General features: G+C 43.4%; 1 protein-coding gene across 1 annotated transcript in view; it reads right to left on the bottom strand.

Moving 5' to 3' along the window:
• Positions 1-26,335, bottom strand: part of MYBBP1A (MYB binding protein 1a) — a 60,401-nt gene that overhangs the window by 7,993 nt on the left and 26,073 nt on the right. The window contains exon 24 of the mRNA XM_074890091.1: positions 7,758-7,871. Within this exon, the coding sequence (XP_074746192.1) occupies positions 7,758-7,871 (114 nt within the window). The remainder of the gene's footprint in view (positions 1-7,757; positions 7,872-26,335) is intronic.

The raw sequence follows: 26,335 nt of genomic DNA, 5'->3' as shown, positions 1-26,335 counted from the left end.
ACACTTGCAACAATTCCTGAGTATGTTGGTTTTCTCCCATTTTCTGCTTTTCTTACTCTGCTCCTGTAATACCTGTGACAGTTAACCACGCCTGTACATCTGAGCTGTCAGCAGATCGGGGCAGATCACTTTCCAAAAGGAAAAAATATGGAGGCAGTTTCCACAGCTGGAACTCCTGTCTCATCTCAAGCCATTAAAGCAATACAGTTCCTGCCTCACCCTACATAGATTCAGCTGGCAGAGATGGTTTTGTCTTATTATGTCTAACACATTGCTTTCAAAAGTCTCTGGCTGTTTCTGGTGGAGAGCACTCCCGGATCCAAAGTTCTTTGCTTCTAGGATTTCTACAAGGGTAACAGCACACCGCCAGCATCTTATCAATCAAGTTTTTTCCTTACATTCCTGTATCACACTTGGCAGTATCCCAACTACTACAGGATCCAACCTTCGTTCCATCTCTCATTGCACTTCAGAGCATTCCTTCATCTTCGCAAAGTATAAAACAAGTTTGTTAGAGCACAGGAGGTGAATACCTGCAGTAATTCAGTCATACAAGTAGGACCGAGGGCTGGTGGCTAGTTAATCACGCAGCTCCGTGCCTCAGTTTCCCATGTAGGATTTTAGTCTAAGCCCAAGACTCCCCTGAAACCTGTCACACAGGTGGTGCACAAGAAGTGGTGCATGTGCATCTAGAGACAAAGTCAGCATCCCAGCCACTGCCCAACTCTCCCTGCAGGGGAGATGGCAATACGCTGTGATATGGAGCCAGGCAGTGTTTCTGGAAGTCTCCACATTCACACCTGCCTGCAATCTCAGCCTGCCTGTACCTCTGCCCCTTTCACAGGTACCACAGCGGGGGGACACACTTAGCCCAGACTTACACGACGGCAATATCTCGAGTGCAGAGGAGTGTTCAGCCACCAAAGCAGAGCACATTTCCTAGCTGGAAGTTTGAACACTGTTTAATATTTATGCATTCCCAGCACATCCTTCAGCCTATTTCATTGTTCAAAACAAACAGCCCTTCCCCTCCATGGGATCAGTCTGACAGATCCATCACTGCTCCGTGAGCTGGAGAAGCCTGGCCAACCTGCATTCTTTCCACACGCTGCGCTATCTCCACCCTTCCCCCCCGCCCCCACAACAGACCTGATGCTGATGGATAAATGTGCAGATTCATGGCTGAATACAGTGCCAAGTGCCTTCTGCAAAACACATACCTCCACCCACCCTGCACGACCTTACACCCCCTGGCACAGCCCAAGGTTGCTAGGGTAAACTCTCTTCCCCAACAGCAAATAGTTCAGCAAAATTTCCATCCTACTGAACATCCACAGTCACCACGAGAAAGTGCTTAAGAGGTCTGATCCCACTGACTATGAAAGCTAAAGCTCTGCCCTAGCTCCATGCTGCGTGAAGGTCCCAGTGCAGACACAACCTGGCATTTTGCTGCTGTTGTGGCTCGGGTCTCTGTGATGGAGTCACACCCAGAGGGGCCTCAGCAAGCGACTTGGGGGCCCTACAAGCACGTGTCCGTTACCTGAGCCAAAGCACAAGATCTCCCGTGTCAACATACAGGTAAGCTGAGAGGTTTGGGAGGGGCACAGCCTTCCTCTGCTATTTAGAGGCTAGTAACAAACCAACAACCAAATGAAGTATTCTAGTATTCTGTATGCTCATAGCTCCTGTTATTACCCAATGTAAGCACCCTTGTCTCACCTGTAATTACTCTCATATTTCTCCTGAGAGGTAAGAGGTAAGCCAGCACCATTCCCTCCAGTTCACAGAGGCTCAGAGAGGCCGAGTAACATGACTGAGTCATGCAGACCAAGACAGAGTCAGGAATCAACTCTGAGCTTCCCAAAACCCAGACAAGACACCCCCAAATACTTCCTTCCATGACAACATTCACTATACAACAGAAGAACCCAAGCTAGAACTTAGAGCTAAATCATGGAAGACAAAGAAGAGAGGAGGGAAGAGCATGCCTCTTCACACCAGTTTCCATCTGTCCACAGAGCCAGATCCATTTCCAACTCCATGTAGAGAAGGTACACAAGCATGCAGGGAGAAGTTCTCACACCACCCACCTGAACAGCACAGCAGCTGCTGCTGAGAGCACTAAGAGGAAAAAAAGGCACTAACAGTCCCTGTTCCCTCCGTTCTCTCTCAGTAAGTTTCTGAAGACTGAAAGTATAAATGTTCAAAACATTTTTCCTTGCATCTCTAGCAGAAACAAGTCATCAAAAAATGCTCACAAAGGGAAGGGAACCACCAAGTTTCTGCTTGTCCCCCACCAAGAGAGCGAGGGAAGGTAGGGGACTAAGCAGACCCACATGCAGAAGGGTATAACTAAAGGGCATTTTTTGCAATGTTTATTTTGGCTGTTATTAGAGGGCGGAGCCCAAAAATCCAGAAGCCATTCCCACAGAAAATGTCAATGCTTTCCCAAGTTTAAAGATATGACTTTTTTTTTTTTTCTCCATAGACCACATGAAAATGCAGCAGGGAAAAAACATACAGGACAGCTGAGGGAACAGAGGAGAATGTATTCTCCAAAGAGACATCCAGTATTCTGAAAGGACGTCAAAGATATCAGTGAAATCACTGCTGGCCTCATTTTACAAGCTAAGAGGCTGAGAAAGGGCAATGAATTAAGAATTTATAAAGATGGGCAGATAAAAGTTCAGGCAATCTTCAAGAAAAAAAATTGAGGAACAGCTTTTTTAGAGATTTGATGAAGTCACTGTTAATAATTTATCTCCCTACAAATTAAGATGCCAATAATCAAATGGGATGCCCTTCAGAAATGAAGGGCATGTCTACACTGAAAGGCTATATAGTATATTCCTCTCTACCCCCACATTCTGAGTAGCTCCAGCTAGTTATTTTAAATCCCTAGATGAACAACACAATAGCAACAAAACCTTCTAATGCCATACAATAAAAGTCTTCAGAGAGCATACAGTAACTTTTAAACTATATGAGTCTTGGAAAAGAGGTCTTGGGTTACCCATACCATCCCTTGCACGGGCCAGGCAATCCCCTTTGGTCTACATTCATGCTGTTCTACAGAAACACGGCTGCCTGCCCAGTCCAAGTCTAAGTAACCACCTAAGAGGAAGGAGATATCAGATGCATCCCAATAGGATTATGTGTATATTTATCTGAAAGTCTCCAGTACTGGTGACCTGGAGTGCTTTGGTCTTGCACTAAACTTAGGTATCAGATTCTGTGAGCGTTTTTACATTCCAGGATGCCTTCATCCCATTTTGGTTTCAAACAGCCAACCTGAATGCTATCCGCTCTGCCTGTCCCTTATGACATTGACAAAACAAGCAAAGGAAAAAATAGCAGTGAAGTTGGGCCCTTCCTATGATGTACTTACTGCAGAAGACAAAGGAAACCCTCAGGAAATTGCTGTGCACAAGCCAGAGAAAGCAGTTTTAACAACAGTTTTCTGAGGGCTGTTTTGTTTTGAAGTTGCTCAGCTGTGAAAAATACATGTTTTCTGGAATACTCCTCAAAATCCTTTCCCAATTCCCCCTGACTGTCACATTAGAACTGGGAGTTTCAGCATAAATTGGGAGTTACACAAAGTACCTCAGTTCAGGAAGGCAACCCAGTCCCTGAGAAAAGGGTGACATAAAAAGGTAGTGAAACTAGGTATTCAGATCCTGGAGCTTCCTGCTCCAAACCTGTCAGTGAGTTACTAAAAAATTGGCACGGCTTCAAGATCACTCTAAAGCCAAGACAGAAAATTTCTAACATATCAGAAAAAAACACAAATATATCAAACAAGGGGAACAAACACCAAGATGTGCCCACAATGACAACTAAGAGAGATGAAAGACCAAACCAAGAGGTGCTTGATAGTCCAAAAGACAGCGTGGGGGCCCTAACAGCAACCCCACAGAGACCCCTCACCAAAACTGTGCAAGAGTTCCCTGCATGAAACGGGGAACTCAGGCCCTGGGGTTCTGCCACTGGCCTCATTGCATGGCTTGGGGCAGTCTGAGCTCACAACCACCAGCATCCTCTTTAGATAACATGGGCACAGAGATTGCTACCTAACACACCCAGCTGTTCTGAAGCCAAGTTAAGAAACAGTCTGACTGTCCATGCACAAAGAGGGTCTCTGGGATGTCTCAGGAGACCCAAGTTTGATTCTTGGCTCAGCTCCCAGCCAAGCATGTCATCTGTAAAACTGGGTGAACGACTTTAGTAAACTAAACACATTGGCTCTGGGGTTTCTGCAAAATACTCTCTTCATTACATCAACAACTCACTGGTTTGGATCTCCTCTGTAAAGTGCTTTGAGACCTACCAATAAAAGAACAAACCTCTTGAAGTGTAAGAGGTCTCTGTCAGATGCTCTGGCATCTCAGGTGAGCTCTGTCATTTACAACATGAAGCAACTCTATTTCTTTACACTGCAAACACAACCCAGCCGTCTAGACTCCCAAAATTCGAATAAACTTGAACAAATGTAGCAAGGTTCTGCTTTGTTTAAAGCAACTATTTAGGACTTGAGAGGTCAAAACTGTGCCAAAGCTACTTCTCTGCTTCCTCACCTTTGCAGTCCCAGGGCTTGTGGCCAAGACTTTCTGCTCAGGTGACCCAGCAAAACAAGCCAAGAGCACCAACAGCAAGCAAGGCTCTCACAAGAGCACGTCAACTCCAAAGTACCTGCTAGGATATCAAGAGTTGCCTTGCTGACAGCAAGGAGATGGCAAACATGAATCCCTCATGACTGTGATAAATGTTTTATAAGCATGCCTAAACATTTTGGGAACAAATAAGGTCAAGTTAGCTTATGTAAGCACAAGAGCCATTGCCTCGCAGCAGCCAGAGCTTCTATTTCAGGAAGCTGTCTCTTCATTTAAAGTTCCTGGCCATTGATTCTCTCTCATATGCCTCTTAGTTTTACACGCATAATTCAATGATATCCAAGACTGCCGTTTTCTCACATTACTTCTTTCCCAGTTCCAGCACATATCACTGCCTAAAACCATCCCAGGCTCCCTGGTCCTCGCCAACTGATCTGTAGATATGCAATGCGATCACTGTAGACAAGACAGGTTAAGAAGGCAGATGCAGGAGATAGCATCCTATTCTCTCTCACAGTCTTACACCTGCAACAGCAATCCTGCACTTGAAGAGCTACCAGCACCCTAGCTGCAAATCTGACCAAGGACACAGCATAGCAAAGCCTTCAGGTGACAGCTTCCTCGTGCACAATACAGCTGCTTGAATTACAAGTGCACGTCAGTACAGCCAGTTAAAGAGTTGGCCCTCCCAGGTTATTTCAGACCCCTCCCTGAGTCAAAGAAAGGTATAAAATTCTGCGTTATCATTTTTCCCCTGAAAACAGCTGTTTGTGAAGGATGGTGGCAGGAATGGCCAATGACAACAAATGCAGACCTTTCAACTAGAGGTCAGGCAACAAAACTTCATTTTCCACAGCACCATGAATTACAGCTCTCAGTCCAGTTCTCATGGGTAAGCCCTCACATGCCAACATCAACCTACTTACATAGTCACCTCCGAAATCCTGGCTGATCTGGAATGGCATACCGAAACAAGTCTCAGATGAAAAAGGACAAGACTGGGCTGCAGGAGAAACTCGCAGTTCTGCAGATGCCCTCCCTACCCTTCAGCTAAGCAGAGGTGCACGTGGACATCAGGGACAGAAAAGGCTGTCGTTTAGCCCAAGCTCTTGCCTAACAGTCCAAGCAAACGCATCTCAATTTCAACATCAAGTCCATAACTTCCACCCAACCCGCAGCTTCTCTTTCAGTCAAGTGCAATCTCCACCTAGAGATTCAGAGCTAATAAACTCTTCAGTAAGTTATTTTAACGGTAGATTACTCTTTGACAAACACATACTTTCTACACATTCTAATTCTGTTCAGTTTCCAGCCTCTGACTTCTGCTACAAGGGATTTTTTTTCCCATCTCCAAAAGAGATCAGTCATGATATGAGTATTGTTCTACTATACCACAGAGCCACTGCATGTTTTTACAGCTATTCCTCAGATAAGTGAGCATTTCTGCACCACCAAAAGGACACGCAATACCTTTTGCAGCTTTAGAAAAGTTTTGCAGCACAAGTGTCAGCCTTTGGCTATGATTCAAAACTGTTATATGCAATATACAGTCTTTGATTCCTCCTAATTACAGCAACATTTAAAGACATGCAGCTGCCCCAGCTCCAAGGAACCACACCAGCACTATGTTAGTGCAAAGGGGGAGCAGCAGGAAGGGAGGCAAAACGCAACGCACGTATGTCCACCCACAGAGCACTCTGTAAAAAATGTTATGTCGGGGCTTTTTCAGGCCAAAAAGACAACTAGCACCTATATGCCACTGGCAGTTAATAGTATGGGAGGCCCTCTGCCTGCAGGGTATACCTTGGACAGCCCAAACAAACTGACAATATTTCCCAGGAATTTTTCTTTAAACACAGATGACCACAGAAACGAGAGACACTGAAGCAGCTTTGGTAGCAAAACTCATTAAAATACTGGATGGGTTGCAAGATGCTAAACTTTCCCTGACAAGAACAACATAAAGGTGTTGTAAATGTTTGTGGTTTCCCAGTGAATCACCAAGTCCTGCAGGTATTCAGCTGCTAGAGAGAAACATGAAGATGACCGGGTTGGGAGGAGTAGCATGCTTTATATAGCTGGAAAATAAAATCACACCTAACTCCACCCATTGGATTCCTGATGTAATCATTAAATAAAAGCTATTTAATGAAACCCAGGATTACCTGCTTCCTCAAGAATTATAAACACCACCTCTGAATTCCTTGATTTAAACTTGCTTAGATTTTGTCCCTCCTTGACAAAAGAAAACAGAGCTAATCATTCTGTTCCAATACGGTAAATTATAGAATGGCCTAAATCACCATGTAACCAGCACTTAAGAAGTAAAGAATGAAAGCTACACTTAGAAAGAGGTCAATACTACAGTTATGTAGGAACACCAAGACTGGAATCTCCCATGTCATCAAGTTTAGTCACCACATCATAACATTAATTTGGCTGTTTGGTTCTCCCCACGTCAATCCACAAAAATATAATTGAATGGTATTTGCTTCTTCAGTCTCCTGTCCCCCAGATCACCTCCTACATAACAGCTGCATCCAAAAACCGTCTTCAGGTATGACCTGCACTTGTCAGTGAACCAGGAGCCCTGCCATTTCTGTCACTGTTTTTTCTGTACAAATTATTTTCCAATGTATTTTAAGGTTTCCCCAGTAAACAATATTGGCAAGGGAGTCTGGTCCAGAAGGCCTGCAACACACCAGGAGTCAAAAGTCTACTGCACCTCAGCTCTCTCTCTCTGGCCCTGAAGTTCATTCAAATACAGAACTACCATAACATTTTCTGAAATTAAGTAAATGTTCACAACACCTTTCAATTCAAAACTTTTTTTTTTTAAAACCACCTTAAATTGATCTGTATGAGTGTATTCCCTAAAACTCGAGCTCTGCCTCTTGGATCCATACACAGGCACTGCTGAGTTGTACCAGGCACACTTCTTGCACTCGGTGAAAATACATCTAAACAGTGGTGTTACAAGAATGCTGTAATCCTGGTGGACGCTACCGGTGCAAGCAGGCACACCACCTCTAAAATCAGTTAAGCTGAGCACAGCCGCAAATTCCAGCTCTGAAAACAAGCACCACACTAGTAAAAGCAGCACCCATGAGGTGCTATCTATACATTGAACACGTTGAAGCTTGTTACCTCTGTCACTTGGCTGATGCTTTCTCTGATCAATTCCTCCCACTCCTCCTCTGTCATCAACAGCTTCAGTTCACGAAGTAGTAGAACCTTCTGGAGAAGCAAACAGGCCTGGGCCTGAAAGAGAAAGGGGAGAGGAGACGTGAAACTCCACACTCTCTAGGGAAGGTGTTAGCAATGCAAATACTCTGCTGAAGCAAACAGCTAAGCACAGCATCCAGGGAATGTCGTGTTGCAAATGCTGCACATCCTCACCAACAGGTATGTCGCTCTGTTAGAAAACACCCTCCAGATCCTAACAGAGTCACTCCTCAGGAGACAGAGTGGTGGGTTCTGGTTGAATGCACATACTTAAAAGAAAAGATCAAAGGAGAGGGGAAGGATCATGCCACTTCTGGATTTAGGCATTAATATCCAAAATATGCTTTAGTAGCTGCTCTGCGTGCATCACTTTCAGTCTCCAAAAGTCTTCAGGCAGCCCTTTGAGTGACTGTACCCTTTACTGTGCCCTGATGCATGCAGTAGGCACAAATAAACAAAAATAAAAGCTGGCAAGTTAGTAAATGCTTCATTTCAAAGGAACCCTAGATGGAAACTGCTGTTCAGAACAGCACTCAGCCTTGCCCTGCAGTCAAACTTGCTCATTAAGCCTCTAAATTAACACGGCAATGAAAAGAGTAGCCACTAGAAAAACAACAGTAATCTGCAATCTTCTTACAAGTCCTTTTCTATTCCAGAATTCCCATTTTAAGGCTTTCTTAGGTACAAGAAAACGCAGCAATAGACAAAAGCAAATGATAGAAATATACAGAATACACTAATGAGGATTAGTGTAAATAGCTTAGAGGATTTAAAGGGAAATTTTTTGTAGCAGCACTGAGTTAGTGAGGAAATTCTACACACATATGAAGAAAAAAAACGTTGCATCTACCTGCCATCACAGAGACCAAAATTGAATGCAGGTATAAATAAAAAAAAAAAAAAAAAAAAAAGGAATTACATCAAGAGTTAATCTCACGCAAAGCAAGCAAGGGCTGCTGTTTTTTAACCACACGTTGCAACTGAACCCACCCTATGGAAAACAACTGAGTTTGTAAAACTCGTTATCAAAGACGCCATTGAGATCAAAAGTCTGAGAGGCCTCAAGAAAAAAATTCAGCCTGGAGATACCCAACCTGGCCTCCAGATACCCCCTGGATCCAAAGGAAGCAGCCTGGAAAACATGCAGCAGGAGGCTAAAAACTGCCCTTATAGTACCCACACTTCTCCCAGAGCATTTTTAAGGAACTATTTACTGAAGAAATCAAAGTGAGGGAAGAGAAGAAATCCCTCGATCTCCTGAGAGCAATAACCATCCAAAGCTGTAGGCTGTCAAACAGAATACCTCACAAGCTCAAGGAGGTCTGTGTTTCCTATACAACATACTCCAGGCTTCTGGAAGGGACAGGGTAGTGACCACTGGTCCCCCACCAGATAATTCTAGCACTGGCATTTGTGTTACAACAGAGTAAATGTCACACACCTGTGTAAGCTTACCTCCAGTTTGCACCAGTATGGTCTACAAAGAGAATTATCCAAACAGAGCAAGTTTTCACTCACAAAGAGAAATTCTGTTCTTTACTCAAGGGAGAAAATGCAGCAGGGAAACAACAAGACTATGTCAAAAGATTTACGTTGATTTAATGAGAGAGAGCACCCTAATGCCATATTTGAGGCAGGCAAGCTTACATATTCCTTGTAATTATGGGGAGGCTGTGCCTTACAGAACAAATTATGGCATGTCTGCATGCATGTACCAAATGTAGTGGAAAGTCACTTCAGTGCAATTACAAAGAGAACGTGACCCTCAGAGTAGATGAAAGGCCGTAATTCATTCTGAAAGGCTCAGGCAGGGTCATAAACCTCAAGGCACCATCTCTTCCTTGACAATTACAAAAGCATCCATACTGCAAGTGGGTGCAAAAGCACAGAGAAGGGTCCTGTTAAGCTGTCCTGACAGTACCCTCAGGACTACAAATTTACTCAAGAGGTGAACAGAGGACCAGAGGCAACCGTGACAAGGGCCTACTCAGGAATCATACCAGTCAGCAGTGGGTGGGAGCACTGCAAGTCAATGAGAAAAAGAACTGGGGAAAAAAAAGAAAAAAAAAAAAAAATCAAAGCCATCCAAAGGAACAAGGAGCTCTGGAGACCTGAAACTCAAATGCTGAACTGACAGAACAGGCCCCAAATGGGACCTAGTCCTCAGTAAGCACTCAGCTTGAAAATTATTTTAAAAGAAAGGAAAAAAACCCACTGAACATTCACTTCTGTATGTCATAAACGAGGAAGCCAAAACACCCAGGCACCTGAGAATCCTGGCTGGTGCTATCACTCTTTAATAATTTTGTCACACTCATAGCTTTCACGCCTCCAGCCCATATATTAGATTCAAGCAAAGAGAAAATGTGGTTTCAGTTTCACTAATTAAAACATTGCTATTGCTGTACTCAACACAATCCTGTGCTTCCTGATTGTTTTTTAACCCAGTGATAATCTACTACTAAGCATGAACAATTTCTCATTTGAAAGAATAAACTATTTACTTGCTGGTTGAAATAAAATTTGGCTTAAGAACATCTCAGAGAGCAAACGTGACACTAATAATTACAAGGTCCTCAGTGCCCAGTACCATGCTGTGTTGTAGTTTAAGTTTTTCATATTCATCACAGAGTCAGTGACTCTTCTATTTCTAGAGCTAGTTATTAATACGTAGCTCTCATATAGTCTATTTTTCCAGAGCAAACTGCACAGTTAAATAGCAAAAGTTAAACCACGGGAAGAGGAACTGACATCAGCCGAGTCAGAAAAATCAGGGGCAGAACCAAAACTAAAACTAAGTTCTTCAATCCCAGTCCAAGGGCAAACCCAATAAGAAACAGCACTTCCCACTCCTCCCACTGATTCCACCCCATCTCACCAAGTTCAAACCAGAACACGAGGGGCACCAAGTTTCTTCTTTAGAAAGAGGTGCAACCAACCATCACACCTCGCTCGCATCTATCAACACGCGAAAAAGGGTCATGGATGTCATCAGAAAGACTATTGCTTCACAAGTAAATGTGACAGAGAAAGCAACCTAGCAACCAGGACCACAAAGCTGCCACACCACCTGGGAAAGTAACAGTCCTCAGCAACGGCTCTTCAGCTGCAAGTTCATCTGTCAGGGCTGAGAAGCGTCAAACCGCTGGCTGGAAGGGCATGAAACAGCTCCCCATAGAATAGTCATTGGCAGGATTTGCAAAAAGGATTTTAAATACTCAAAGAGGAATTGCATTCAAGCATTCACACACGTTTAAAAATATTAAAGCAGCATTTTACAAGTTTGCGCTTGAAGACACAAGCTCTCTACTTGCTGAGCAGTAGAAAAAAAAAAAAAACGTCGTAAAAAGAAACTTTCCCAAAGCACACATCGCAAGTCCGATTCCTGTCTACTTTCTTACAGCTTCCTCAGAAGCAGCTGGGATCTGCTCACCAGAGGAGGCACTGACCTCACACAAACAACCCACTCCAACCTCCTCACCAAGACTTTTGTAGTGCAAGGCCACACAGAGAACACCTTAGGAGGTGACAAGCCAGCTAGTTCAAATTTTTTTTGCATCAGAACACTATCAACCCCCATAATTTCTCACAGTCCATCATTTACCCTTAAAACATTCATGATGTGTCATTTATACATGATACAGGGACCAGCTGCATGTTTTACCATCACATTGCAGATCAGGGGCAATTCGAAGTTTGGAAAGTACTCCCACAAAATTCAGCACAGATCTGAAACTCAACGACCCAGTTCTGTCCCTCTTCCTCCTGCTCTCCCAAGCATCACTAATTTTTTTTGAATGTCTTACAAGCATTTGGCAATTTTGGAGGCTGCCAGAACAATACCGTTCCCAAGAATATCATAGAAGATTCTTTGCATTTTCTCAGTGCCAAATCAAGCCTGCTGTGTTCATGACAGCCCTGCGAGAGAGCCAAGTATTATCAACACTTCACAAATGGACAAAAATAGCAGAAGACTCAAGAGTCCCAGCTACCAAACTCCAGCCCAGTTCGGCAGGGGGGATGTCGTCCCCCCACATGCACAATGCCTGCAATGAGAATGTACAAGAATAGTCACAAGCAGTTGACGGCCACATTACAGCTTTTTATTACGGGTGGAGGGGAGAATGCTGCAGCCCATCCTGTGCCCTAGGAGCCACCCAGTCGCCTAATCAAAACATTTTCTCCTTAATGTCAGTTTTTAAAAAAGGAAGACCATAAAATAGTACAAAAATAAATAAAAGTGAAGTCTGTTCAAGCAAGGACAGTAGATACATACATACATTCCCACATATATCTATCAACTGTATGACTAAATGAGGCAGAAACGCTCATTATCAATCCATGTGGGAGATGAGAATAAGCAGTAACTAACTGCAGTGCTGACCCTGTGATTTTCTGCCGCTTTGTTTATTTCTTTATCTACAACTACATAAAATGCCATTCAGTATAAACGGTCAAGATTTCTTTCTGAAATAGTAAACGTGCTCACTGCAGTAACCAAGATGTGCTGGTTATTCCCAGATGTGGTCACCTACCTTGTTTTGATGCTAAAAAGGAGTGCAAGCTGGCAGGGTTGCTGGGTTATACAACCTACCTTTACCCTTGGCAGCGAAGGACAAGGCATGCAGCCTGACTCTTTAAAATGGCAAGCAATGGATCAACCCCTACCAATTCAGCCACCGTTTTCTTACTGAAAGAAAATATCTAGCACAGGCATAGTAGCCATGTGGGTCGGAAGAGCAGCTCTCCCCAGTCATGATCCAGGTGACTCATCATCCGGGTGAGCTGGATGGAAGGGAATAGATCAAGCTCTTTCAATCACTGCAGTTGTGGAAGAGAAACGCCAAAAACAAACAAGCCTTTGCAATGACGTAGAGATTCTGTTTGCAAGGTTGAAGAGATGAAGGCATGACCTAAATTTGGGGTTGATTCTCAAAGAAAAACACACCGTTAATAGGAAGACACTTGCTTCTGATGCAAAAAGAAATGCTTTTCTCAGTCCCAAGTGTCTCAGGAGGCAGGCTGGAGGTGGCTTTGTAAGCAAGTGAAAAAAGATACCACACAGACACATCCCCATGAGAAAAGACTGAAGTCAGCAGTCACCCACTGCCACCATCAGAGGAGCAAGAAACCGAAGGTGTGCCCACACTGCAGCACACCAAACACCAAGTCTGAGTTTTCACACAGCCGCTTTGTCAGATGATCTCAAAAGCAGCTTGCAGGCTACAGCTGGTTAACCCTTCCAAATTCCCTTATGGCATTTCCACTTTACAGGAGATAGGTGCTAAGTTGAACTGGCTTGCCTGGAGCACACGGCAGGACAGAAACGTCTCATTAGGTCTGGCCCAGAACAGTATCTGAGCTACATCAGACCTCCTGGCACATTGTAACAGAAGCAGTGGGGAGTTTAAATGCTTACCTAAGACATCAAGATGGATTTTCCCTACCTTATGCCTATCATTTGTGCATCATGGACACAGTTTTATCAACATGAAGCACGTCACCAGTGTGGCAAGAGCTTCTTTTTCCCCTTCATATAATATGTATATATAAAAAGAAAACACTACCTGGAAAATTATAGGTTTGTGCAACTCATATATTTTTAGAACTGCAGAAGCATCAGAAGCTTTAGTGCTATCATCATTTCATTGTTCTTGGAAGTCCAAGAGACAAAAATATACAGGTGGTATCACACCACACAGGCTATTGGTATTTCAGAACACTGAGGTTTCCCTTCTGGCATACACACTACAGCAGCAAAGCTACAGCATAACCTGACCTGCCAGCACATATTAAACAGCAGCTCTCAGTACGTAATCCTCAGCATTAAGACTATTCTACAACCATAGGGATACGGCAAAAAATAATTGCACTTCTAGAAATTCTCACCTATCGAGCCCTTTAGACTGCACTCACATGAATCACATACTGTGTTGGAGACAAATGCTACCAGGAAAGCTGGGGTAAAAGAACATATGCCAAGAATATGGGAAGTTCTAAATAAGCTTTCTTTGAATTTTAAGAAATAGTCAAACTATGAAATAAATTCCTCAGCTATCTGCAATTTGTTACTTTCTTTAAAAAAACAAAAAAACAAAACCAAAAAAAAAAACCCAAACAAAAACCAGCAACAACAAAAAAACAACCAGAAACCCAAACCCAGTGCAAGCTCTAGCTTACAGGACTATTGGTTATAGAAGAGTAACTTGTCATTTATTACTACAGGGCAGAATATCCAGAGCACCCCAGCAAAAGTCTCTTCCAATTACTGTCAAAGCTTTTGTCAAAAGAAAACAAACAGCATACAAAGCCATAAAGCAACTGCTGATTTATCCCTGTTTCTGCTCCCACAGTTAAACTACTCTACTGTTCCATTTACACTGGGTGTGGGATGGAGAGAAAGTCTCCAACACAGCAGGCAGGAGTTGCAGGGCTTGCTTTTCATTTCTCTACCACATTTGTTTCATGCCTTTGAGCATTTCTGAGCCTATAAACTACAAGACTGTTTGATAATGGTTTGGCAGGCAGAATCCAAGTTAGGAACAGCCTAGAAGCTTATTCAAAAGGGCAAATGATGAGAGGGAAAGGAGAATAAGGCCCACAACAATGGCGCTCCCTGTTCTGTACAGCAAATTCACAGCAGGCTGTTCAGAAGCAACAGCAGTTCAATGTATGCTATATATATGCAGGTTTCCTAACCTTCCTTGACACATTATAATCAGAATTATAAAAGACTGAGCACGCTGCGGGCAAGACAGGCTTCTTGGCTGAGAACTGTCATGACAATATTTAACAGAAGACTTAAACTTGTGACTAACTTAAAACTCTGGAGTTTCACACAGCCTGTTAACCTCAACAGGACCAAGCTGCAGATTCTCTGGGGGAGGCGAGAAGAGGGAAAACAGGATTCTTTCCAAAGTTAAGGACAAAAATAAAAAATTATCCTTCAAGAGCTTTAACAAGTATCGTCACTGAACAAGCATCGAATGCCAATCATTTACTTAAAACATACAAAACTTATTTGAAGGCTTTAGCTGTAAAAAGTGAAAGCCAGAGGTGATTAAGGAACATTTGCCAAATCAATTTTCCTCAACCCACAAGCTGTAACTGCAGTATTTCACACATGGCGCACACACACACCCATTCCATATATGTTTCAAATTCAAGGAGAAGGGAAGGCAAAGCCCTGGCTGTAGCTTAAGAAAGCTGTTTTTGAGAACAAAAATTAATTTTTAACTTCCTCACCACTGCTGAAACAAGGCGCACTCAAGCCATGGAGCCAAGATTCTCATTTAGCAGCTATCTAAAAGGTTTCAGAGTGGAAAGCACTTGCGCTTTCCAGGATAAGTCAGACTGTCAGGACAACATGGCTGGCACGTTTGGTTATGCAGAACTGCCCATGCCAAGACACCTGAGCATCTCCATAACTATTTCTTGGTTTAAAAAAATGTGCTGCCAGTGGTCCAAGGCAGCATAATAAATTTGACATCTACTTTTACCCCCAAATTTACCCTGCTGTCCTATCGGATTAAGGGAGTGCCTTTCCTGCACCCTGTTCCTGGCTGCCTCCTCTGTCCTGCCTGGCCCAGAGACATTGCCAGGCTCAAGCAGAGCTCGAAGCCATGTGAGAAAGCCTCCTGTGCAGAGCTCCCATCTGCAGGGCCCACAGCACACGGGGACATGGGCAGAACCAGCCTGCGTGACGGCACTGCCGCAGCACGGTGCCTAGGCTGTGTCACCGGGTCTCTGCAGGAAAGCTGTGTTACCCGTCACTAGACAGACTCCTGGTGCCTGCAAGCAGAGTCAGGGAGAGCTCACACTGGCCTGGGAAAGACCATGACAAGCTCTTCTTGCAATCATCTGGCTCAGGAACTGAATTCAATATTGCCTGCTGCAATCCAGTGTCTTCAGACTAATCAATCGGCTCTTTTGAGATGTTCCCTCGATCAGCCTTGACAAGGTCCAATATTATCTGAGCAGGATCCAATCTGGCCAGCACAGAAGTTGTCCTACCAGACGCCACTTCCCAAGTCTGCAAATCTGCCCTCCTGCCTCCAGGAACAGACAAGGCACAATAATGCATAGAAGTAAACGCTGACCAGAAACCCCCACCCATCAACCACCCCCCTCTGCTCCCACACCTTCCCTGTGCACCAAGCACCATGCTCTAGGCCAGACAGGAGTTTCCTCCCAGCCCCTCCCCTCAGTCTGGCCTTGCCAAAAAAAAAACACCGAATAGGAGATTTATGAGCCCAGGAACAGAATTCTCCTTGCCAAAAAGTGATCAAAACAAATGATATTTTACAGCTTAAATTAAGTTCCTGCAATAAATGGATGAAAAAATTTTGCAAGGCTAGTTAATTACAACATGTAAAGCATTTACATGACACTTAAATCACATTTTACAACCTTGGATGAGAAAGGCTATCTTACTCAGTGTCCTCCCACGAAACATCCTAGGTCATCAAGTTCTTGCAGTTTTCAGTGTTTTAGAATAAGCCAACCTGCACTGCAACCTGGTTTCATTCAAAGTAGATTGTACCTGTTTTTCCTTCCTAGTAAAAAAGCAGAGTTCCACAGATACAGCAGGATGCTTTCCATCCAGGAACCTTTACACAACTCACAGCTTGCATATTAGCACACTGAAAATAATTGTCACACATGAGACACATTTTGCTCATTTCATCATCATGTAGATGATCTGTTTAGGCCTTCTTGAGTGCAAAAAATTACCCACAAACTCTGTTGGGTTTGTGGGTTTTTTATGCTCTTATTTCTGAGCCTCTGAAACAGTGACCATCCCTCTCTCTGGCTAGTTTCTAAATAAGCAAAACAGTAGTTTGCAAACACAAGGGTTTGTGTGTCCTCTTAAGCTGCTGGAACATACGACCCCAGTAATTCCTCGTGCAGGCCATCTTCCCAGTCACTATCTCAGCAATAGAAAAAATGGAAAAGCAGTCACCTGCTCATCACCTGCTAGGCAGCAGGTGAACTGGCTGTCTCACCTTCATGAGAGAGGCTCAACACCAATGACTTGGGGATGGAGGAAATCTCTTGCTAAAACACTGTAAATGCACAGGATGTGGTGCTGCACTCAGATCTTGGTCCCCACTTCGGAAGCTCTGCTTTTGGATTTGAGGTTTTACTACCTTTTTTACAGAAAAAAAAAAACAAAAAAAAACCCAAAAAAACCAAAGCTCCCTGGAAGACAGCAACTGAGACAAAACTGACTGTGAAGAAATACCCATCTTTCTACCCCTCCTGGTGAATCCCCTCTCCTCTTTATTTTTATTATCCTTCATAAACCTCTTCACCCATGGCTCAGATGTCTTGTTTTAAGCAGCAGCAATGAGAAATAAAGAAATCTATACAATTCTACTACTATTCCCAAGGCTCTGAACAGCAGCTGTCACATCGATCAGATGGGCTGTTAACTTCATTCTGCTGCTGCTGAGTACTTGTCTATACTACAAAAAGTTTTATCACATTAGCTGCGCTGGCACATCCTCCTCCCCCACAACATGGAAACAGCTATTGCAAGACACAAGCACTTAAACCACCACCGCTCAATCTGGCTGGAAACGTGGAATGAGCTACACCCCATAGAAACCACCTTTAGAGAATGCAGCTGCACCTACATGAGTTATGTCAGCCTTAGCCCTACAGGTAAAAATAGTCATTGCCTTCACTGACAAAGTCACACCAGTATGGTTTTTTAAATGTACTCCAGCCAGCAGAAAGCCCAGGACTAGCAGCCTGCCTGCAGACTAGGGCACATATACAGTATTCACTTACAAACAAGTTTTTTCATGCCCTAACACATTATTACTTAATTCATTTAATCAGGGACTCTGCAAATCACATTCTCCCCACTGCTGCTGAGGAGTGGATTTTTTTCCATGCTTGGTTCCTCTGCAAACAGTGTCTGGAGGATGCTCCTGCCAGAGCAAAAGCCTCGTCTTGCCTAACCAGAGGAGCCCATTTGTGAGAGTCTGCTCACTGCAACAGGACGTTTGTGCCCAGTACAAGTGGGCACACGTATAGCTGCTTCCTTCAGCACTGTTCTGCTGGCAGCCCCGAAAGGAAGGGGGGGAAAAAAAAGTTTAAAATAATTTCTAAAAAGTTTTTTAAAAAAATTTTAAAAATCAAAGCTCCCTCCTACAGTCACCACAATCTAGACCTAGTGACAGAAATAAGATGTTGCTACATTTTAAAGGCAGTAGAGATGAGTCAGTACCCACAGGGAGAAGATTTGACACCGCAATTTTTCAGCGGATAGCTGCACATGAAATACTGGGCTTCACTGGCAGGCTTTCTGCCTGAGATGAAGGGTCTGCAGGACGTTTGGGCAGCCAAAACAATGAACATATAAAATAACACACTGGAGTCCTGGGCCAGGCCTGGCTGATGGTATTAGATACCAGCTTTGAATATTTCATTTGCATACAACACAGACACAGCTAGTGAGCATTCAGGGCTGGGGAAGACATTATTTACCTTGTCCTCCGCTTTCACCAGACCCTCAGGACACAGCAATCCATACAGAACAATCCATATACTGGTCTGCTGCTTTGGTGAACACCGAGATTCACTTCTCGCAGGGGTAACCACTTACCATATCAGCAAGGCCAATCAGTCTTAATGTCTCCCTCCAAAAAAAAAGTCTGTATCTTATTATCCTAAATTCTTGGAAGAATAAAAAGATGCCATAGTTGAGCCATGAGAACACAAGAAATCACAGTAGCAGAACACAGATCAGTGCCCATAAGCATTGCTGTTTCCTTGCTCTTTCTATAATGCTCAATTACGGGACTGAAACAGTGGTGGGGAATAGTGGTACCTCAGGGCATACTGAGACCAGAGGAGAAAAGAACAGCAGTGGATTCTGTGCGATGCATCCAACCCTCTCCCTTCCCGCATTAAAAAGTAATAATAATCAGGAAATATGCCCATTTCCTTCTCCACTCTGAAATATACTTCTCTCCCAAGTTAAGAACAAAGTCACAATTTAAAAAAAAAAAAAATCTAAGACAATTTGATTTCTTAATATGGCCGTGTTTATTTTGGACCATTTCCACTTTGCTTTTACAAGCTCCTCACTCTAAACACCAGAGCAAGAAATGCTCTTTTGTTAAGAAATCAAAGGAAAGATTCTCAAAGAACATCCCAGTAGCTGAGGCTCAAAGAGACATTACCAAATATCAGGAAACCTCTTGCAAAATCATCTGGGGCACTATCCTTTTTCTCGACCCTGCCTATCCCTTTGGAAAAAAATGAGCAAACAACCTATCATCGTATGTGTGTAAACATCAAGAAACTCCACTGACACCTCAGGTTACTTACACATATTGGTAAGACCAAAACCAAAACTGTCCCCCCCAGTTCCCTCACCTGCCTGCTCCTCCCAAGACTCTCTAAGCCAGATGTCTCCTCTGCACAACAAAGCCAATTTTCCTCAATTCAGGAGAGACATGCAATAGGATTTTCTTCAGGCTATTCAGAAGGCAGCCACCGCATAATGCAGCCTATTTAAAGAGATTTTGCTAAAGCCAAATTTAATAATTTAGGAGATTTAAGAGCAGTACGTATTCAAAAAAAAATCCCCATGTTGCCTAGGCACTGTGTGCCTTTTAACTGCTGTCCCCAATTCACTAGACCCGTCTTGATGTTGCAAGGACAAAGGTTTTCATCTTTTGAGAACATTTATCAGCAGATAATAAGAAATTAGAATTCCAATTCACTCAAACGTCAACTATGGATGTTTAGCTTTGAAGCAGTACAAAAAGAAAGTACTCGCACGTCAGTAAAATTGTTAGCTTGGAACATTGAAATAAAGAGCATTGCTAAGCAAAAAAATAAAAGTTGGAAATTGCACAGGGTCAAACTTTGTAGACTTACCGATTCAGATGCTCAGCAGCAGGCCTTTTCATTTTGCAAAAACCACTGAGAGAAGCACCATGACATGACAGACTGCACACTGCCCTTGAGGAGAGTGACATGGCTTGAGACCCTATTGTGCTAGCAGGTTGCTGAGAAATCCTGCAGCGAAATCCAAACTCCTTTCTTGTGCTTTAACTTTTGCAGAGTGGCATTTTATTACATGCCAAGGGAACACAGAAACAGAAGCAGCCAAACCCCATACCTCCCACACCCCCACCCAACAACAAAAAGGGACCTACCACTTTCTACACGAACTCTTAAGAACATCTTTGTCAGTGAATACAGCCCAGGTTGGCATTTCATTTTACACTACAGAAGCCCTAATCTTTCACTTGCCAACAAAACACCCTTCCAACACACCTGCTAGTACTTCCAAACCAAGATCTAATAGCCCACCGTAAACACAGCAGAAATCATTACCCAGAACTTCAACAAAACAGCATTCTATCCCGATGCTTTTGCAATATTTTCTAGCATGAATATAACTTAAGCCCATATGATTGAGATAGTCACCAATTTCATCACAACCACAGACATTTCTTCCCCTCCTGTTTTTGTTATGCTGTTATTAAATAAATGGCAATGACCTTGCCTCCAAGCAAACTCTTCCCATTTGCTCTACACAAATGTGTACTCCTCAAATTGTCAAAGGGGCTATGTTTGTCAGGCAGAGCAGAACACACTTGGGTGGTTCACTCTCTTTATAAAAACTATCAACTCCCCACGTGTCAGATGGCAAGTTTAATTTAGTAGGCTAGGAAATTACTCAGTCTTGGAAAATCACTGCAATATGGTATATCTCTAACTCAGCAAGTCCATCCGATATGCAGGGCTGTTCATGCATCAGTCCCATCCTTGGGACTCTTGCCAGCAGCTGTGTCTACAGTACAACTAAAGCCTACGTGACCTTTTAATTTTCTTACTTCCTCCCAGCAGCAGACGACAAGGTTTCTTCCATTACCGATGATTTGCTACATCACAATCAGCTGAACAGTAGTGAGCAGAATAAACACAGTTTATATTTCCAGAATCAGAATTTTTATATTTCCAGAATCAGAATAGAGAGACAACTAGGAGCTTTTCATGTTCTGTTTTGCTGCACTGAGTGTGGTGGTATATAAAGACTGGGACTGCTAACAGGGCAGCTTCTCTGTGCCAGTCAATTAGTGCCTGGAATTGTTATGGATTTGTATGTGGGCAATGCAGGCATCTATCTGCTAGATGTTTTTGCAAAAGACATAGAGCCCATTAAAAAGCACCAAGAAATGCAATAAAGAAAAGTTATGACAGAAAAAATAAACAAACAACCAGTTGACAACATGCATGATGCTCCAAAGAGACCCTGCAGGCTCAGTGACAGGGGTCCCTTGTTCAACTGAAATACACCACGAGCACACAAAGTTCTCAGTGCAAACACGAGTGAAAACTCATGCCATGGGATTTCAAGCACTCAGCTTAAATGCAGTCAGGAGGACCTGAAAAATTTAAACAGATCTTTTTAATAAAATTTTCAACCATCTCACACAAGTGACAAGGAGACAGAAACATGGCTTATAAAGCAGTTCAGAGAGCACTACGTTTTACTATGGCATCAAACACTGTTCCAAAGAACATGAGAGACTATTTATAGATGCTGTCAATGTCCTCCAACTCGCCAAAGGAAGACAGTTTCTTTGAGCTCTACCAATGCAAGAGACGCTCTAAAAAAATGAAAGGTTGGGATGCAGTAATACACATCCACAACCGTCCTGAAGGTCTAGGAATTAAAAATCTCTACACAAAAATGCAGAGCACTCTGGCCCTGACCCAGCAAAGCACTTACATGTTTAACTGTTTCCCCCTGGACTTCAGAGGGACAGTTTACATACCTAAAGCTAAGTTCAAGTCACAGGGTTTTGCTGGATCACGATCAGATAGCTTAAAAATGTGCAAGAGCCCACCCGCAGTTCAGCTTTACCTTCCAAAACACAGGATCTTCTTGACCATCTCCTTATAAAAAACAAAAACAGGAACGGGAGCAGAACACTGACTGGAGCCAAAGCATGTCAGTTTGACATACATTTTCCAGCTGCAAATGATTTTTCTTCATTGAAGAGAGGGTGCATACTGACCAGAGGAAGACAAAAAGGCAGAAATCTGCAGGCAACAGCCCCTATAACACTCTATCACACAACTGCCTGTGGGTAACTTGCCCTCTGAGAGTCTGCTCAGCTCAGCTGGACCCTGGGACGAGCCCTCCCCATAGTGACACCTCTACGGAGGACACAGGCATGGCATGTCCCACCTCTGCTGAGGGGAGGGAGGGTGCTCTGAGGGAATGGCACCTTTCAGCCACGGCCTATTGTTTGGCTAGCACCAGCAGCCCTGTTCTCCTTTCTGATGCAAAGGAGATAGAGCTGAATCGGTGCTGGTACTTATCTGGGGAGGTTTATTTTGCTTCATTGTTAGTAAGAGCTTATGCAAAATATTCCCTAACAAGTCCTTCCTATACCACCTGCTGGAAACTATCTGTAAGAAGGCAGGCAGGGCATGGTGCATTAATGTACTGATCATTCACCTGTCGCAGCACAAGGAGGAATACTCCCAAACATACACACAGAGGGGTGCTGGCTTCTGATGCTCTGCAGTGCTCTTACTGTTCTTGCCGTATTAAAGTTTAACAACTTTTTAACTTAGATATTTACATAGAACATAAACCATTCAGAAAGATAACTGTCAACCAGCCAAGACCTCTCTGGCAGGACTTTGGGATCATATTTTACTCTTCTGGTGATGGCAGTTCTGGCACAGAAAGTTCTGTAAAATTATGTCTATATATATTTGATCCCTTTGGGGAGACTGCCAAAGCACCAAGATTAATTAGCAACTTACCTAAAATACACTATTAGATAGATCTTAAAGGGTTCCTTGTCAGAGACTGCTTTATAAAAACACATTTTGAAATATTAATGAATCTATATGACATAAGATGACATTTTGAACTCTGTCTCAGTGCCCATTCTCATCTCCACACTAAGTAAAATGACTTTTATTAGTTTCATGACAGCTCTGCACTTACATCAGCTTTGCAGAGTTCTAGCCAAATCATAGAAAATAAACTTACTTGATGGACAAATACAGCATCATTATACTCCCAGCTACTGCAACTTCCTCAATCAATATAGCTTTAAATGTAAATAAGAAGACTGGAATGTATTCAAACTGACGTGTGACCACAGTGTAAAAATAATTGCAAAGGCTCTTAGTAATTGTGTTGAAATGTACACTCCTAGTGCCTTTCCCAAAGGCCAAGGGACAGGTATCAAATCACTTGCATAAACCTTAGGGAAAAAATTACACACTGGAAGTGGTCTGTCAATACAAGCGAGATGGGAACACCTTACTCCTGGTAGCAGTGGATGTTTCATTTACTAGTCTTCCTTTCCAAACTGCTTCCAATACTGCTGGTTAGGGCCTGAAGAATAAATCCTGTGAGGAGCGATTGAAGGAGCTGGGACTGTTCAGTGTGAGGAGGAGAAGGCTGAGGGGAGACCTCATCACTCTCTACAGCTCCCTGAAAGGATGTTGTAGAGAGGTTGGTGCTGGTCTCTTCTCACAGGGAATTAGTGACAGAACAAGAGGGAACGGCTTTAAACTGCAACAGGGGAGGTTCAGACTGGACATGAGGAAAAAAATGTTTCACAGCAAGAGTGGTCAGAGAGTGGAATAGGCTGCCCAGGGAGGGGGGGAGTCACCATCCCTGGATGTGTTTAAGGGTCGTTTGGATGAGCTCTTGGGGGATGTGGGGTAGGGGAGAACGTTGCAGAGTAGGGCTGATGGTTGGACTCAATGATCCCAAGGGTCTTTCCCAACCTGAATGATTCTGTGATTCAACAAGCTGGATTTCTCAGGGAAATACATGGTTGTTTCAGTCCAGGCTGCCAGAGAGGCTGTGCTTCAGCCAGATTCCAGTTCAGAGCTGGCACTTGGAATATGCACTTGCCTGCAGATGCAGGCATCAGTAGTAAGCCTGGGTACCGCAATGCAACCAGCCACACATTTTCCTTCCTCACCTGATCCTCAGACTAACAGTAAGTTTTTAGGGTGGAAGAATTAGTTCACAGACTCATCCAGTCCTCTAGCATTCCCAGCTTGCAGGAGAATGGGGGGGGGGGGTGGGAGTGTGCACTGCAGTACCTCACCACAAGTAACAATGCACCACCGAGGGGTTTGTGCTGTAACAGCATCAGAGGGACAGCCCAAGACTGCACAGTTACAGAACTAGATGTTACTGTACCTATGCTCATCATACTGATGCTGCTAAAAATAAACCAGGAAGACATTTCTCACCTAAGGCTCAGGAGAGTTCATGCAATAATCATTAAATTAAACACATCTTGATCCCTGGTTTACATTCCATCAGCACAAGAAAAAAAAAAAAAAAAAAAAAAGCCTTTCGTGCATATTGAAAAAGCAACACTGCACCCACTGAAACAAGGCACAAGGAAGTAATTTGAAGGTCAAGGTCTCCTGGAGAACAATTGCAGTCGTGAGATCAAATTGTATTAAGAAAGGAGGAAGTGAGAACAAGCTCTCACACATTTTTTTTCTAAACAGAATTTAAGAGAATGTGTTTAGTGCTTGCGGAAGACCAACAGCAACATCCTTAGTCAACAACACAGCACAAAGCCTCCCCCACCCGTCTGCACCACACACACTCTGCTTGGCTAACTGCAAGGTTCTGAACTGCCAACGGGATCATCTGTGCCAGCAGCTTAACAAAATTCATTAGCACTAGGTCAACTCAAAGGTGTAACACAAGCTCCATTTTTGATGGCTTGTCATTTTCCCACAACAGTCATATCACTGCAGACTGTATCCCCAGCCGTCATTTGTACCGGAGCTACTCAGAGAACAAGTATCTATGCAGGTATGCATGCAGGTACTGGATTCTAGAAATGTTAGCTACACCCTTCAGGTGTTAAGCACACTGTCAGTAAGAGAAAGCTATCAAATTTGTCTATATGTACAAAAAGATTGCGATGTCTGCACTGGCCTCATTTTCCTACCACTGAAGACATTTCTGCTGGCCATTACAGCAAGTACTAGGTCATAGTTAGTGTGACTGACTTCCAGGACCTCAGTCCTCAGAACTGCATCCAACAAACTGGATTAGAATACCCCAAAAATTTCATTCTTTACCACCTCCTTTCCTTTTTACTTTAACTTGTAGCACTTCTCACACACTGAAGGTCCTCTTGAAAAGGTTCACAGTAGCTACTTACAGTTCAGTGCTTTCATATAGTTTCAATTCACTTCTTTCTACAGTAGACAACAGCGTGAGAACACATAACAGGCATGAGGCAGGCCATATTCTGAGAAGATAGTGCAGCTTTAAGTTATATGTTGGTTTAAGTTACACATGTGGGGAAGCAAGGATCAACAAGAGTTTAGGATAAAGATCCCAACTGCTACTATAGTAAAAAAAAAAAACAAACACCAACAAACCACAGCAAAACCCACCAGACTTCTCAGCTCAGTAAATGAAAGACATCCAAACATTAGTGTGTTCATTTTTTAAAAGCCTGAAGCATTTTAACTGGCACAGAGGCACCTTTGGGACAGCAGTCGTCTTTAGCTTCACACTTCAAGAACTGCAGAGTTTGAGAACAGGCCAGCCAACACTAACACCGAGCATTCTAAGCACCAGCTGCCAGAGCCACAGTGCGTTTGAATGGGCAGAATATGATTCATAGTGCCCTGCAGTCAGTGTGGTCTCACAAAAGGTGAGAAATCCAGCTCAGATGCATGAACTGCCTGAAACAAGGTGATTTTGCAGATCCACTGTCACACAGATCTTCATCTCATATTTTTCTGATGTATAAGGTTTAAACAGGTACTAAGTGAATTCAGGGTGGGATGACAACCCCCCTTCCCTGGTCAAGCATCCCTTGCCCTTTGTCCCGCTCACAAGTGACACCAATCTCTCCTTTTACAGGGAAACTGCTGTATTACTGTCTCCTGCAGGCATCTGCACTCCAGGAGTAACATCAGACAAACAGAACTCAGCCACATGTACAAGCTTCCGTTTCAAGTTCTGCCGCAGTAAGACCCCTGGCAAATTCATCTTTCCAGTTTAAAAACTTGTTACACAGGCTGAGCTTACTGCTAGGAAAACCTACCAATCCAACCACTGTAAGCTGCGTTTAAAACTGCCTTAAGAGCTCTCATCTCCAAAGTGCTGTTTGGTTTATGTTACAAATTACTTCAATATGGAGGTGAACAACCTTACTGCTGCTTTAGGCACGTAGGAACAGTGTCAGAGGAAAAAGGCTGATGATGTCAGTAATGCTATCTGAAGTTTTTGTTCTAAAGCTTCCCTTTTTTTCTGCTAAGCTTTGCATCAAGCTGCACCCTCTGATACACCTGCCTTTGGGTGTCTCCAAGAGACCCTTCTCTACAGCAATCACAAAGAAATGCACCTCCCAGAAAAGTATGTGACACCCATCCAATAGCTACAAACACCTCTGCCTCTACAGACACAACGCTGCTGCTGAGGGTTCGATGTTCTCCAGGTTTCA

Source organism: Strix uralensis, chromosome 20 (genome assembly GCF_047716275.1).
Source record: "Strix uralensis isolate ZFMK-TIS-50842 chromosome 20, bStrUra1, whole genome shotgun sequence".
Lineage (NCBI taxonomy): Eukaryota > Metazoa > Chordata > Aves > Strigiformes > Strigidae > Strix > Strix uralensis.
The sequence above is the reverse complement of the archived record's forward strand: the minus strand, read 5'-3'. Positions and strand labels throughout refer to the sequence as shown.